General features: G+C 46.6%; 1 protein-coding gene across 7 annotated transcripts in view; it reads right to left on the reverse strand.

Annotated features, from left to right (window-relative positions):
* Window positions 1-4599: 4599 nt before the first annotated feature.
* CACNA1G (calcium voltage-gated channel subunit alpha1 G) overlaps window positions 4600-17246 on the reverse strand; it is a 205551-nt gene continuing 192904 nt past the window's right edge. For 6 of the 7 annotated variants that reach the window (XM_072112368.1, XM_072112366.1, XM_072112364.1 and 3 more), the window contains 4 exons: window positions 15410-15535; window positions 12439-12613; window positions 10340-10473; window positions 4600-5608 (listed from right to left, as the gene is read on the reverse strand). In XM_072112368.1, the coding sequence (XP_071968469.1) occupies window positions 4859-5608; window positions 10340-10473; window positions 12439-12613; window positions 15410-15535 (1185 nt within the window). In that variant the 3' untranslated portion in view covers window positions 4600-4858. The remainder of the gene's footprint in view (window positions 5609-10339; window positions 10474-12438; window positions 12614-15409; window positions 15536-17246) is intronic. The other variant, XM_072112369.1, reaches the window with a different exon arrangement.

Raw genomic sequence — 17246 nt, forward strand, 5'->3', positions numbered from 1 at the left:
ATTTTACAATGAGATGGTTATAAAATGGTCCTTACTAGGTAGATGTATGTATAAGGTGTGGGTATGTGTATGATTGTGTGTATAATGGGTGTTTGTATGGGTATCTATAAGTGTATTTGTATATAGGAGTAGGATCTGTCTGGTTCGACCAAACTGGTTGTTAATCACAGCCGGCTCACAGAGCCAGCGAGAAGCGGAGCAGAGAGTGCGGACTCCCACCTCTTTCTTGATGCCGAGGAGTCTAGGAGATTTCAGTTCCCTGCTCGCTATCTCGCAGGCTGCCAGCCGCATCTCCTTCATCAGGGAGAAGAAGGCGCAGAGTGGAATAAGGTAAGTATTATTTTTTTACTATGGGCTACTGGGGGCAGACACTGTGACTATGGGATACTAGGGGCAGGTTATGTGACTATGGGCTACTAAGGGCAGGCTCTGGGACCATGGGCAACTAGGGGCCGGTTCTGTGACTATGGGCTACTAGGGGCAGGTTATGTGACCATGGGCTACTAGGGGCAGGCTCTGTGACCATGGGCTACTAGGGGCAGGCTCTGTGACCATGGGCTACTAGGCGCAGGCTCTGTGACCATGGGCTACTAGGGGCAGGCGCTGCGACCATGGGCTACTAGGGGCAGGCTCTGTGACCATGGGATACTAGGGGCAGGTTCTGTGACTATGGGCTACTAGGCGCAGGAGCTGTTACTAGGGGCAGGCTCTGTGACCATGGGCTACTAGGGGCAGGCTCTGTGACTATGGGCTACTAGGGGCAGGCTCTGTGACTATGGGCTACTAGGGGCAGGCTCTGGGACCATGGGCTACTAGGCGCAGGCTCTGTGACCATGGGCTACTAGGCGCAGGCTCTGTGACCATGGGCTACTAGGGGCAGGCTCTGTGACCATGGGCTACTAGGGGCAGGCTCTGTGACCATGGGCTACTAGGGGCAGGCTCTGTGACCATGGGCTATTAGGGGCAGGCTCTGTGACCATGGGCTACTAGGGGCCGGCTCTGTGGCTATGGGATACTAGGGGCAGGTTCTGTGACTATGGGCTACTAGGGGCAGACTCTGCGACCATGGGCTACTAGGGGCAGGCTCTGCTACCACGGGCTACTAGGGGCAGGCTCTGCGACCACGGGCTACTAGGGGCAGGCTCTGCGACCACGGGCTACTAGGGGCAGTTCTGTGACCATGGGCTACTAGGGGCAGGTTATGTGACCATGGGCTACTAGGCGCAGGCTCTGTGACCATGGGCTACTAGGGGCAGGCTCTGTGACCATGGGCTACTAGGGGCAGGCTCTGTGACCATGGGCTATTAGGGGCAAGCTCTGTGACCATGGGCTACTAGGGGCAAGCTCTGTGACCATGGGCTACTAAGGGCAGGCTCTGGGACCATGGGCTACTAGGGGCCGGTTCTGTGACTATGGGCTACTAGGGGCAGGTTATGTGACTATGGGCTACTAGGCACAGGCGCTGTGACCATGGGCTACTAGGGGCAGGCTCTTTGACCATGGGCTATTAGGCGCAGGCTCTGTGACCATGGGCTACTAGGGGCAGGCTCTGTAACCATGGGCTACTAGGGGCAGGCTCTGTAACCATGGGCTACTAGGGGCATGCTCTGCGACCATGGGCTACTACTGGCAGGCGCTGTGACTACTTGCAATTGTGAAGTAGGCGCTGTGACTGTTGGCTACTTTAGAGCAGACACTGTGACCATTGGCTTCTTTGCAGGGTCACTATATTGAAAACTTTATGTATGGATCTATAACTAGTCAGTGTACATTGTAATTGTTGATGTGTAGGTAGCATTTTTTTCTTGCACCGCCCTACACAACTGACTACTGGTTCGCAATGTTGGGAACCTGTTGTCCCAAACTGCTGTACTGAACCAACATGCTGGGTTCAGTTCGGTCCGTAACTCTCTCCATAACCCAGAAAGGGGGCAGTATATGTTTTATTATCGAGGACACAGAAATTGGACCGTCATGAAGTTACAGAATGAGAATAAAGTACTACTTACACCTAATATGATTACTTACACACAACATAACTGCCAATCATCTCTGGTTTAGTGAGACTGTCTTGGTTTTTCGGGTCTGTCCTGCGTTTCCATGTGGCAGGAGATATTTCCTGATCTCCTTTGCAGATTAAACTTGACGGCCCCCTGCTTCACCATTGCACCACGGCTGGGGCCCGATGGGTATGATGTGATGACATCATCACTCCTACCCCAGACAACCGAGACAGACAAGAAAACGGGCCTCTGCTGGGGAATGACGGGCCTTTATACAGCACTAAGTTTTTTCTCTAAATTTTCTGCCTAATAACGTGCGCACTTATTACTACGAGCTGCATATGTGACATTACTAAGAGGGCTGTCATCTCCTGTACAGTACAAGAACATAAGCCGCGTGACTCATGTGTCGCTGTCAGTCATGGGACAAATATAGGGTTGGCAGTAACGAGTTATGTCAAGCGGAGAGAGAAATCTTCTACAAAATGTGAACAATTCTATGGCAAATGCAGAGGAATAAAAATTCATCATTTTTTAATGTTCAGAGCTGAACCGTAAAACACGAAGCTGCCGGACCCTAATGCGGGATCTGTATCGGGTCCTGTGGGGGGTTTTGATCTCTTGACATCTGTCTCAGCTTACCGGACAAGACAACGGGGGTCATTTACTAAGGGCCCGATTTGCGTTTTCCCGACGTGTTACCCGAATATTGCGCTGGCATGCACGCAACGGAAATTGAGGGGCGTGGCCGAATGAAAACCCGACGGATTCAGAAAAATCGACGCATTTAAAAAACAAAGTGTTGCGGAGCTTGCACTTACCTCCACTAGGAATAGGCCGCTGAACTTGAGTGCATTTCAGCGGACTTCAGCGTAGCAGCGCCACCTGGTGGACGTCGGAGGAACTACCTTAGTGAATCCCGGCCGGACCCGAATCCACCGCAGAGAACGTGCCGCTGGATCGCGAATGGACCGGGTAAGTAAATCTGCCCCAATGTCAGAAATAGGTGATACAAGGCAGCGATGATGGACTTGTCATCCCTGATTTGCCAATCATTGGAGGTCCCTGCAGGCGGCAGCTGATCAGAGCAGACGGAGCTGCTCAAAGTTAGTGGTTGGCGTGCACAGTTAGTGCATAAAGCCAACGGTGTCGGAGCCCAAATGACCTCCAGTCAGCAGTGGATATAATATAGATGGTATAAATGGTTTGGGTGGCAGCCCAGGGCCCAAGGCTTCTCGGGGGCCCATGGTCTCCCAAACCACCCACCAAATTTTAGAGCGAGAAGGATCTTCACCCATGAAATCCTCCTACATCTGTTCCTGCTCTCAATACACTTGTACACAAGAGCCATTTCAGGACCCTTGAAGGTCCCCCAAAGGTCCTGAAACCGCAGACTGAAAGCAGGCCAAAGGGACACATTCCCCAAAAAGCTGATTCTAGTACCAGACGTAGGAAGTGATTCCAGACTTGTAGGGACTATAATATTCATACAGCCCAGAGCCCATGGATGCCCCTGCCTCCAGTCAATTACCGATCCTAGGGGGTAGTCCAATAGTCAACAATCTATTAGAGACGCCTTTTGAAGTGCCACCCATCCCTGAGGCATCTTTGGAACAAAACAAAAACAATGACATTAAGTTTTATATAAATTATAATTGAAGGTTCTTGATGAAAAGTAAAAAATATTTGATATCCAGCCTCAAAGATCATATTTTATAGTAGTTTAAAATGTTGTGGCGCATAGAAAAATGAAGTAACCAGGCAAAAAGTCTTTATGTAAAAATGTTGTGTATCCAGCCCTTATACAGATATATGCGTCTCCACAGCGACAGACTACAACCATGTCACTGGCTACAAGGGGGAGGAGACAGATGAAGGTATAATTGCATTAGGAGGTTCCATTAACACAGCCTATGGTTTCCATTACTCTCTTCCATTGCATGCAGAAGTATGGGACACTTTTCACCTGTAATTGTGGTTGAGGGAGAACGCCCACATTCACCCATATTACACCTACAGCTGTGTTCACATGTTCCGGTTTAGAAACACAATTAAATTGGATTGAGATGGTGCTAGACACGATTGGAATTAGAGTTTCAACCGTAACACATGTAAATCGGTAGGGAGCTCCACATGTTTTTCATTGTTTACGAACACTTGGTGCTCCCTACCGATCATGCGTTTCATATGCAATCAGGCCAACCCACCCCCGTTCCGATTGTGTTTCTAAGCACAAACCAACTGGAACGTATGAACACAGTCTCAGGGGTTGTCCCACCACAGACTACAGAAGCCGGAGGGCCTCCATCGATCATGAGACCCAAGAGTGTGATTGGTCATGTTTGACCAATTCTCTATGAACTTCTTCAGAGATCACCACAATGGAGCACCAGTCACGCAAGGTCTACAGTTCTCCATATTCCCTCATAGCTGGACCCCCAGTGATCTGTTACTCACACCCTAACCTGTGATCCATGGTGGGACAACCCCTCTGTAGACATGTTCTGTACTATGCAGGTTCTAGAAGTTTGTCCGCTGAGACATCCTATATGTCCGGACCATATACACCCGTGACAGACCATATGACACGTCTAGCTGACACTCTAAAGAGTTTATTTCATAAAAATAACATGAGTTTACTAGCTAGAGAAATGTGAAAATCCTTTGAAACTGTATTGCTGTTTGTCCGAATAGAACACGTGTTCAAGTATTTTCCCCTGAGCTGCCGACTTTCAAGTTTCTCCGCTTTTAACCCACCGAAGCAGCTCGTCGTTTGGTAACAAATGTTCCCACTCAATCAAAAATAGGCAAATTTTTTTTTTTCAATTGAACCCATAAAAAAGTATCAATAGAAATTAGGATATTGACATCTCTGGAACTAAAGGGTCGACTATTTTTGGAAGGTCCTTGGAATCTAATGAGTACGATTGTCTTCTTAAAGCTTCTGCCTCTAAGCAGGGATGTCTGCGAGGCCCGCCCGAGGCTGTGCAGTCCGGGCACTGTGGGATGTGTCCCGTTTGGAAGTCTTCCCTTTCGTTGAGTATATGGCTGATGAAGCCACAAGAACGGGAAGCGGGATAGTGAGACTTGGCGTTCTCCACCGAACAGATTTCGATAGAATGTCTCCTGGCGTCCTCCAGCCACGAGGTTGTCTTTTTAAGGGCACCGTGAGCATCCATGCTGTAAAATTTCTTCATGTCTCTTAAAACTACATTGTTCGAGTTTTCCAGTTGTACTTTCTGGCTTAATGAGTAGGCAGCCGAATAGTATTTTAACGCCTCGCACGTTTGGAGGCTGAAATGTTTTTGACATTGAGATGGGTTCAATAAGTGTGTCCTTTCTTGGGTGGTGCTGGATTCTGTGAACTTGTTTCTACTTGTCTGGGAAGCCCCGGGACAGTGAGCGGCGTCGTGGCAATGTTGTGTGTAAACAGGTTGTCTTTCCACCTCGCGTAAAGTTCTTTCAGGATCCATTGGCGTTATAACGGTTGGCACGTTTGTAGGTAGTTGGCAAACTGGTAACGTTACGGCAATGTCGTCCGCTTCACCTTGGTCGCTTTCTTTGTTGTCCACGAACGTGTCGAATGAATCGTTGTGGATTGCTTTCTGTAATAAAAAAACGAAATGTGTTAAGGAGAACCTTTCCCCCCCTTCGCCAACTCCGACTCTCTGCTCCCTTCAATAGATGCCACTCCACTGATTCCGGCACGGTTGGAAGTTATTCTCTGATTCCGACTGTCCTCGAGCAATCACCGCTATTATACACCAAGCACCCAACATGCTGATAAGGTTTCCCATGGTCAGATGGGTGGTCCTGAGCTAGAGCAGACAATCTGGCTCCACCCACCTGACAGTAGACGGTCTAGATTGCATACCGGGTGTTGAAACTAATGGCACTGATTGCTCGTGTTGCAAACTAGAGAGTGAAATCTAACTGTTCTAGAATCAGTGGAGCGACACCTACTAAAGGAGGCAAAAAGTTGGGGTCGGTAGAGATGGTGAAGGTCCTCTTCAAATAGACACTGAATAATAAAGAAAATTATAATAAACTAATATATAAATTAAAAAAGAATAAAATTTATTTAATAAAAAACAAAAAAAATAAGAGTATACTTATTTCTATATCCCTGGATTTTAATTTATATGAGCAACATAGAAGCTTTATCACTGGATCTCAGCGGATCGGTCATGTACCTGCCCGATGTAAGAACCGGTACTATGACCCATCAGTGTTTGGGTCTAGGTAAAAATTGTGCTTTGTGCCTAATGTCCAGTTGGATCTTCTACTTAAAGGGATTGTCCAGGTTCATTATTTTTTTTAGGATTGGGCCCAGGTAGAGTAAAAGTAATAAAGAACTTCTACTTACTTCAGCTCCAACCTCCGGTCCAGAGTGGCACCTCCCATCACCACGGACCTCTGTTTGTATATAGAGACTCAGCAGTGACGACCTGCCCATAGCCCGCCCCCGCTAAAGCCTTGGGGGTGCATTCACACATTGTGTTTACAATGTATTTACAGTGGGTATGGAAAGTATTCAGACCCCTTTAAATATTTCACTTTGTTTCATTGCAGCCAATTGGTAAGATGAGTTTTATGTTAATTAATGTGCACTCTGCCCCCATCCTGACAGAAAAAAACTGAAATGTAGATATTTTTGCTAATTTATTAAGCAAGAAAAACTAAAATATCACATGGTCAATATCACATGCTGTGACATTCATATTTAACTTACATGCTGTCTATTTCCTTCTGACCCTCCTTGAGATGGTTCTACTTCTTCATTGGAGTCTAGCTGTGTTTATTTAAAGTGATTTGACTTGATTAGGAAAGGCAAGGAGCTCAGAGACAGAATTGTGGCAAGGCACAGATCTGGCCAAGGTTACAAAAGAATTTCTGCAGCACTCAAGGTTCCCAAGAGCACAGTGGCCTTCTTAATCTTTAAATGGAAAAAGCTTGGGACGACCACAATTTTTCCTCGACCTGGCCCTCCAGCCAAACTAAGCAATTGTGGGAGAGGAGCCTTGGTGAGAGAAGTAAAGAAGAACCCAAAGATCACTGTGGTGAGCCCCAGAAATGCAGGAGGGAGATGGGAGTCACCTATCACTGCAGCCTCCAGCAGTCGGGACTTTATGGCAGAGTCTGGAAGCTTCTCCTCAGAGCAAGACATATGAAATCCGCATACAGTGTGCAAAACACATGAAGGATCCCAGACTATGAGGAATAAGATTCTCTGCTCTGATGAGATGAAGAGAGAATTTACACCAAAAATTTCAAAGTGTCGGAGAAAACCTGGCGCCACTCATCACCTGCCAAATACAGTCCCAGCAGTGACACATAGGGGGGCAGCATCGGGCTATGGGGGTGCAGGACCAAGATGAATGTGGCCAAGTACAGAGATATCCTGGATGAGAACCTCTTCTAGAAGCTCTGGACCTCAGACTGGGCCGAACCTTCCAACAAGACAATGCCCCTAAGCCACAGCTACAATAACACAGCAGAGGCTTCAGAACATCTCTGTGACCATTCCTGACCGGCCCAGACAGAGCCCTGACCTAAACCCAATGGAGCATCTCTGGAGAGACTGGAAAGTGGCTTCCACCATCGTTCACCATCCAACCTGAGGGAACTGGAGAGGATCTGCAGGGAAAAGGCTGAGGATCCCCAAATCCAGGCTCCAAAGCTGCTTCTACTCAACACCGAGCAAAGGCTGAATACTTATGGTATCACCGGGGGGCCGAATATTCATCACCGGGGGCTGAATACTCATGATTGGGGGCCGAATACTCATCACCGGGGGCCAAATACTCATGACTGGGGGCCGAATACTTGTGACCGGGGCCAAATACTAGTTACCCGGGGGCCAAATATTCATCACCGGGGGCCAAATATTCATCACCAGGGGCCGAATACTCATCACCGGGGGCCGAATACTCGTTACCCGGGGGCCGAATATTCATCACCGGGGGCCGAATACTCATGACCGGGGGCCGAATACTTATGACCAGGGACTGAATACTCATGACCGGGGGCCGAATACTCATGACCGGGGGCTGAATACTTATCACCGGGGGCTGAATACTCATCACCGGGGGCTGAATACTCATCACCGGGGGCTGAGTACTTATCACCGGGGGCTGAATACTCATCACTGGGGGCTGAATACTCATCACCGGGGACTGAATACTCATCACCAGGGGCTGAATACTTATCACCGGGGGCTGAATACTTATCACCGGGGGCTGAATACTTATCACCGGGGGCTGAATACTTATCACCGGGGGCTGAATAATTATCACCGGGGGCTTAATACTCATCACCGGGGGCTGAATACTTATCACTGGGGGCTGAATACTTATCACTGGGGGCTGAATACTTATCACCGGGGGCTGAATACTTGTCACCGGGGGCTGAATAATTATCACCGGGGGCTGAATACTTATCACTGGGGGCTGAGTACTTATCACCGGGGGCTGAATACTTATCACCGGGGGCTGAATACTTGTCACCGGGGGCTGAATACTTATCACCAGGGGCTGAATACTTATCACTGGGGGCTGAATACTCATCACCAGGGGCTGAATACTTATCACCGGGGGCTGAATACTTGTCACCGGGGGCTGAATAATTATCACCGGGGGCTGAATACTTATCACTGGGGGCTGAATACTTATCACCGGGGGCTGAATACTTATCACTGGGGGCTGAGTACTTATCACCGGGGGCTGAATACTTATCACCAGGACCTGAATACTCATCACCGGGGGCTGAATACTTATCACTGGGGGCTGAGTACTTATCACCGGGGGCTGAATACTTATCACCAGGACCTGAATACTCATCACCGGGGGCTGAATACTCATCACCAGGGGCTGAATACTCATCACCGGGGGCTGAATACTCATATTGATATTTCAGTTTTTTGTTCAATAAATTAGCGAAAATATCTCCATCTTTGTTTTTTCAGTAAAGATGGGGCAGAGGGCACGTTAATGAGCAAAAAAATAAAGAACTTTTCTGATCTTACCAATTGGCTGCAATGAAACAAAGAGTGAAAAATGTAAAGGGATCTGAATACTTTCCGCCCTCACTGTCCATTTTCTTAACAACATTTACATAAACAGAATGTTGCCGTCATGTTTACGCAGCGTAAACGCAAATGAATTGTGTTTACAATGCGCTAACAAACGTTACGTGTTAACATGTGGTGTGAATTAGGCTGTAGCAGGTGCGGACTATGAAGGAAACGTCACCCCTGAGGCCGCATTCACATGTTCTGGAAGGAGCACCAAGTGTTTTGTATAATTTACAAGCAGAACGTGTTGGATGTCGTGGCCAAACCCCTCCCCATTGGGGCTCATTTACTAAGGGTCCGAATCGCGCACTTTCATCGGGTTTCCCGACGATTTCCCGACAGAAATAGGGGGCGTGGCCATCGGACAACCCGACGGATTCGGAAAACCCGCGGAATTTAAAAAAGAATTTGTGTCGCAAGATCAGCACTTACATGCACCGGGACGGAGGAGGTGAACTCCGGCGTACCTCAGCGCAGCAGCGACACCTGGTGGACATCGGGCGCACGGACCTTAGTGAATCCCGGCAGAACCGAATCCTCGTTGGACAACGTGCCGCTGGATCCCGACTGGACCGGGTAAGTAAATGTGCCCCATTATGTTTAAAACTGAAACGCAACATGTGAATGCGTCCTGAGCCTCAGTATAGCAACGTAGACCAGAGGCGAAAGGGGGGGTTGACACACTGGACTGGAGATAAAAGTGTAACTTTTTGTAACTTGACACCCCCTTGGGTCAAAATTTTGATTATGGACAAGGAAGGTGTTGGGGAAAGAAAGCTGGAACTCTAAAAACCTGAAGATACAGTAAATGGATTGTCCAAGACTAGAAAAAGGTGCATCTTTCTGTAGAGAACAGTGCCACACCTGTCCACAGGTCGGGTGTGGTATTACAATCCAATCCTATTCTTGTCAGAGGAGCTGAGCTCCATAACTTGGATTAAACCCTGGATGGCAGCCATGTTTTACTCTCCTGTTCAACCCTCTGTTCATGTACCTTCTGTACTCCAGTCGCTCCGTTCAAACCTCTACTTGAAATTAAGACGATATAGTTAATGGTGAAGAGTCCCGTTTCCCTGTATAGCATGCACGTGCAGGCGGCAGACCATGCGTTCCCATCACAGGAGACAAGAATTACTACAGCCCTGTACTTCCTCCCTGCCGCTGGTGCCCGTGCTGCAGGAATCTCAGGACCTTATAAACTCTCTGCATTGTACGAGGGGGAATAGCAAGTGCTAAAAATGACTAAGAATTTACAATGACAAACCTGTCTCCGGAGCATTCTGTGTGTAGATGGTGAGCGCAGAGGGGCGCTGAGTTTTGGGATGACTAATTCGGAGGTGACATCATTTAGCACAGCTTCTTGTAGGAGGCAGCGGCTGTCAACGTGAACGCTAGAACCTGCGAAGATGTCAAAACAGAAGAAGACGTTACATTATCCTATGAAGTGAATAACAGCTCACGACAGCAAAGGTTGATCAGGTGTCAGGCCGTATCCACACTTTGAGTGCGTTTACCTTCTGTTTACATTGGGACAGATTTACTTACCCGGCCCATTCGCGATCCAGCGGCGCCTTCTCTGCGGTGGATTTGGGTCACTAAGGTAGTTGCTCCGCCATCCACCAGGTGTCGCTGCTGCGCTGAAGAGCATCGGAACGCACTGGAGTACACCAAGCCGGACCGAGTGAAGGTAAGCACATGCCGAGCGACAATTTTTTTTTAAAAATGCGGCGGTTTTTCCGAATCCGTCAGGTTTTCGTTCGGCCACGCCCCCGATTTCCGTCACATGCATGCCGGCGGCGATGCGCCACAATCCGATCGCGTGCACCAGAAACCCGGGACACTACAGGGAAAATTGGCGCAAATCGCAAATCGGCCCTAAGTAAATGACCCCCATTGTGTTAACGCTGCGTTTACATCACGTTTAGATGCATTTTTTGAATTGTGTATCAAACAACCACGAGTGAATGCAGTTTCACGTCCAGACGTTGACTGTCAGTCTAAGGCTACATTCACACGATGTATGCCCGCTGTACCGTAGTACGGCGGGCATACATCGGCGCTGCGGAGAGGAGCAGGGGATGAGCGCTGTTCCCCCCAGCCCCTCTCCATAGGAAGATACAGCGCACGGCGCCGTATCACGGGAAAAGATAGGACATGTCCTATCTTTTCCCAGGCTACGGAGCACACGTGCGGCACCGTACCGCTCCCGTACAGGGCCGTGAGCCCATAGAAGTGTATGGGGGACGTATATCGGCCGTATATACGTCCCCCATACTGTAGTGTGAATGTAGCCTAAGCTGTACTGAGAGGCTGTGTCCATACAGCTGCGTTTACGTTGTTTACACCGAGCTAACATTGTGTTTACATTGCATTGAACATGGTGTTTGTGTGAATGCAACCTGGATTCAATGTAAACATGATGTAAACCCAACATTACCAACTCAACATTGTGATGGCAACAAGTGGCACTGGTTCTTTGGTGGTCTTCCTGGTAAGCAGCTGATAGCACCCAATAAGACGCATTGATGTGCGGGGGCAATGAATCATAGTCCACATTATTGAGGAAGTTTTAGGGAGTCAATGACCTAAGAGTGAGGCTGTGACCACGTATATGCAGTGTAATCTGCAGGCAGCATGTTATAGAGCAGGAGGAGCTGAGGACATTGTACATAGTGTCCTATCTGCAGGCAGCATGTTATAGAGCAGGAGGAGCTGAGCAGATTGTACATAGTGTCCTATCTGCAGGCAGCATGTTATAGAGCAGGAGGAGCTGAGGACATTGTACATAGTGTCCTATCTGCAGACAGCATGTTATTGAGCAGGAGGAGCTGAGCAGATTGTACATAGTGTCCTATCTGCAGGCAGCATGTTATAGAGCAGGAGGAGCTGAGCAGATTGTACATAGTGTCCTATCTGCAGGCAGCATGTTATAGAGTAGGAGGAGCTGAGCAGTTGGACATAGCCGCCTATCTGCAGGCAGCATGTTATAGAGCAGGAGGAGCTGAGCAGATTGTACATAGTGTCCTATCTGCAGGTAGCATGTTATAGAGCAGGAGGAGCTGAGCACATTGTACATAGTGTCCTATCTGCAGGCAGCATGTTATATAGCAGGATGAGCTGAGTAGATTGTACATAGTGTCCTATCTGCAGGCAGCATGTTATAGTGCAGGATGAGCTGAGTAGATTGTACATAGTGTCCTATCTGCAGGCAGCATGTTATAGAGCAGGAGGAGCTGAGCAGCTTGTATGAGTAGATGAATGCAGATATTAGGAGTAGTTGGTCCCTGGCAGTAGTATCAGTTTCTGTACTACTCTTGGATTGCCTGTGTAGCTCCTGTTCTATCCTGTGATCCGCTGTGGTACCTGATTTCCGGCAGGAGAGGCTCCTCTGGGCTTGGCATTCTGCACACACGTGTTCGGTCCGTAACATGTAGCTGTCATTCGGCAGTGAGTGAGTTCTGCAAACCAAAGGCTTTTTGACACTTAACAAATTGCTTTCTTTCGCAGCTGACGACTTCTGCATCGGAGAATATTCATTCTGAAATAAAATAAAGCAAAAAAAAAATTTGAATAATTAATTTAAAATATAAATGAAATAGTAAAAAACTTTGTGTCTGATTCTTTATTATTAAGATTCTACATAGATTGCACTCTTTTGTGCTGGAAACTACTTTGGAACAATTTTCTGATATGGAACTCCAAACCCCCTGCACTTACAGTCACCACCACTAGGAGGAGCTCAGATACTTACAGATCATTGATAATATAGATCAAATGATACTGTCTGCAGTAAGCTCCTGAGCTCCCTCTAGTGGTGGCAGTAGGTGGTGATCTACAGTTGCCAGTAATGATGCATTTCCTGTGTACTGGGATGTCACACAGGAAGCAGAAAACTATCTACTACAAAGCCATAAAGATGACTGGAGCCTTCCCCACCAAACCTGTAATGGATTGGACTGGACTCATCATATACATGCCAATCTGTATAGGTATCGTGGATTTTCTCATGGGCTATAGAGCTCACTTGACTCATCCAAATCTGCAGCCGGAAATTTAACAAAGTGGTGCGGTATATCGATGACTTTTTTCCAAATATACAGTGTATATCATCGATCTCGGGTCCCAATGAGAACTGAAGACCCTCTACCACCTTATGGTAAAAATCCACGAGTATTTTGACCAAGCCTATGGTTTCTGCTGAAGGTCTTCACTGTTTGTGGCCCCATTAAATGAGGCATTGCTTAAAATGCAGAATAAAAATTATTCATACAAAATAACTTCTAGTGGGCCCAATCTGGACTACCCTCCAGTACTGGGACCCATCACCCGTCTCCTGGTACCTGTAACGCACAGTATATATGATATCACAGCACTAGGGTACATTGTACATTACTCTAGAGGGTGTGAAAGTTTTATATAACCAATGTGCTATTCCTCCAAGCCCCCCCACACACACGGACCCTTGGCTCAGCCAGGAGTGCACGTGTTTCAAATCGAAAGAGGGAGGCCACTGCCAGACGCCTCATCAAAACACACATAGGATTGGCGGGTCCCATTGGATCAACAATGGTCTTGTGTGTAGGAACCATCGGGTTCCCAAAATTGGGGCTGTTAGTGTGACCCCCTCATTCTTGTACCATGTAGATTCTAGTCATATGGAGGTGTATATGGAGATGACAACATACGATGGGATGTTACTGCTGTGAGATGATAGAAGATCCTACTGTAATGTTTATGATGAAAGTGAAGGAAATAAAACTGTGATTCCTGATGAAATAGGAATAGACCATATACCTATATAATATCGGCACTATATATACTATAGGTCGTGGACACTGACACGTAATAGCACTGTATGTATGGTGACATATGAATAATCTGTATATAGAAAGGCTCTTCTGGTATTATTTTTCTATCCCTATCACTAGGGCTGAGCCGCAATACTAAATACAGCTAAAGCATGGTGCTGTTTAAAAAAAAAACACAAAAAAACCTTCATCTTATCCAATGTAAATCCACAGACAAAATGCTGAAAAATCCTCCGAAATACCTACATGAAACAAAACTTCTTAACAACAGCAGCTCAAAAGCTGAATAAAAAAAAGTGCTGGCAAATACGTAGCACCCAATGACACAGTTCTGGTGACAGTTTAAAGATGAAATTCACCCCTTTCACATAGCACAAAGCATTTTTTTTCAGGTGTGTGACCTGTATCAGAAAATCAGACTCCAGACTGTAAGTTTAACAGTACATGTCTCTGGTAGGGTTGTACCTAGAAACACAATCCAGGTGCAAAATTTAAAGGTTCATCTTACCACCAGGATGAAGGACTGTATTCAAATGAACCTGGAGACCCTCAAGCTCATTTGTATACAGTCTTTCTTCCTGGTGGGGAGATTTAAAATGACACCAGAACTGCATTTCTAGGTGCCATTGTATATTCTTCTTCATTTCAGCACAGACTCATCGATCCAGTAAATCTGCAGAGTAGAGCAGGCTGTGGCGCTAGAATATAGAAGGATACTTCATGGCCTTTGGCCACAGCCTTACTACAAGCATTTGTTAACTAGGCCCTGAAACTCCCATCCATCACTGAAAACAGTTCAGACTCAGCACTGTAGAGAACAAGGTTTAGCAGTCTCTATGGGTCTCTACTGATCTAGAGGGGTACAGCACTAACCTGAAAGTTACTGACACTTATACACGGAATATATAGGCAGACTCTCTGCATAATATTAATTTTGAGCGTATACAACCTTACGTCTAACTTTTCTTGGCTATTATAGGACTTGTATTCTGCATTATTTAGCAGTTTTTCCCCTTCAAGGCTCTATCTCTACTTCTCAGTTGTCTCAGAGCTGGAGGCTGGAGACTAGCTGCTATACTGTCTCCCATACACTTCACACAGAACGTATAGAAGACATAATTCTGCTATTCAAAAGTATCAGCAGAATCAAAAAAGGAGATTACAGAGAAGTACTGACCAGTGTATGTCTAGAAGCCTCACTCATCTCCTGCTCAGTCCTCCCCCCTTCCACTTCCCCAATATTCATTGATACTGAAATGAAACAGTTCAGTGAGTCACGGACTAATGTGAATGTGAATAAGAAAGCGGAGGAGGAGGAAAAGAGCCTGATAACTGCGAGAAGAAGCCCCTTTCCTTGATAAGATATGCTACAGTTACATATCTTCGGCACACTATTCCTAGCACTATATGCTAACAGAATTGTCAATCTCTGAAACAAATACAATACAAATCGCAGCAGATTTGAGATATTTTTTGGAATCATTTTGAGTAAAAAGTCTGAATACGATAGAAATAAATACGGATACTTTTGATTCGAGAACGCTAAAGACGATGTCATCTGGCAGTGAGTCGTCCGTTAGGGCTAAGGACCAGGACTTTTCGGACATAATATCGGAAGTCATGGACAGTCCTTCCATCTCCGCTAGAGGAATCTAAATGAGGGAAAATGTCCAAGAATAAGAAAAGAACAAAAATAAAATGTTACCTAAATGTCTCCCGAACACATGACACGAAAGAATATGGATGACTGATGTGTGAGATGAAGACATTTACATTTACTGCGCTGTCTGATCACAGCCTACAGGGGCACAGTCCACATTTTGGCCTTTAGGTTCTAGTTTTCATCCTAGTTTCTATCCACTACTATGTCCACATACACACGGGCAAGATTCTCATGGGGGCCAAGAACCTGAGCTACAGAGGCTTGAGTTCATCTACTATAAGTGCTTGGGTCCACATATGGATGGTACACAGGTGGTGGTATATCTAGTGTATGGGTCCATATATGGTGGTACACAGGTGTCACCTATGAGCCATTCATTTCATCTTTCATGGATGGAAAATACAATATAACTGTGTCCATGTGCCCTTATCAACAGCTCCCAACCTTTCTATTCCGACATATCAGCATGTACGGCACAAAGTAAAGCAGCCCTGTCCTCTACGTAGTATGATGTTGCGTTGATGGCAGGGTCTATAATAGTGGTGGCGAACCTATGGCACGGGTGCCAGAGGTGGCCAGTGGGCACTCAAACTCAGCTCAGAGTTCACCAGACAGGACTCAAAATAATCTAACTGTAGGTCCACACAAGTCAAGATTTACTAATTTACTATTTCAACCCTTTAATTTCCAAGGAAGTATCCCATATGTCCTCACAGGGTGGCACCTTAGTGGCCAAGCATGTATGAGATCCGTCCTGAATTATAGGAACCATAACTTTGGATCCCTGGCACCTATAATCTCTTCACCTATAATCTATAATATCTTTGAAGGTCCTCCTGCTGGCAGTGATACAGTGATAGTCAGAATTTGCCCTCCTGCTTTCATTTGTATCGCTGTCCTCAGGAGGCAGGTATGAGAACAGTTCAATCAATAAATACATGACTGCGTATATTGGCACTTTGTGATAAATGAGTGGGTTTTGGTTGAAGTCTCTAAAAGGTTCGCCATCAGTGGTCTACAATGTCACCAAGCAGTGCTTGTTATGACTAAAATTCATCCTTCTGCTGTCATAGGTTACTGTAGGTGTGAAGATACTCTGATCTTGAGAAGCTGTCATGGCGATTTGGGACGCTAAACCTAGGAGCATGCCCAATGAAGGCAAGGTGTACTTCCCTGACTTCCAAACCACCACCCGGAGATAAATCTCATCTCTTAGTAAGTATAAGGTTTTTTTTACACAACCCCAAATGGGGCTAATTTTACTCTATGAATCACTTCTTCATAACGTTTAGTGTCCTAAGTTTCCCTGGCAGGTTCCTTGTAACTGTATTCAGTCTACATAACCTGACAAGGGCCACGTCCTGCGGTGCACATGTGTTGCTATGGCGTCCAGAGGCCTAACAAATATATTCAAGCCTAGTCCTATACCTAATACACTAGAGGGCACTATACACTGCTGTACAGTATGGCAGCGTTCACACTGTGTTAGAAACCCTTCACAAGAACATAGTATAGGGGCCACGTGTTAGTTGTTGTTTCAGTGGCTAGTACACAATCCCCTTTTACTTATATGGGCTCATGTCCACTGTCCTGTGTACGATCCATATGCGTCGCAGGCTTCTATTGTTATCACCAAATGACTAGCGGTCACACACAGATGACCCACATGACCTAGGGCCCTTATGGGTATATGACCTTAC

The sequence above is a fragment of the Engystomops pustulosus genome, chromosome 6, assembly GCF_040894005.1.
Source record: "Engystomops pustulosus chromosome 6, aEngPut4.maternal, whole genome shotgun sequence".
In the NCBI taxonomy this organism is placed as follows: Eukaryota; Metazoa; Chordata; class Amphibia; order Anura; family Leptodactylidae; genus Engystomops; species Engystomops pustulosus.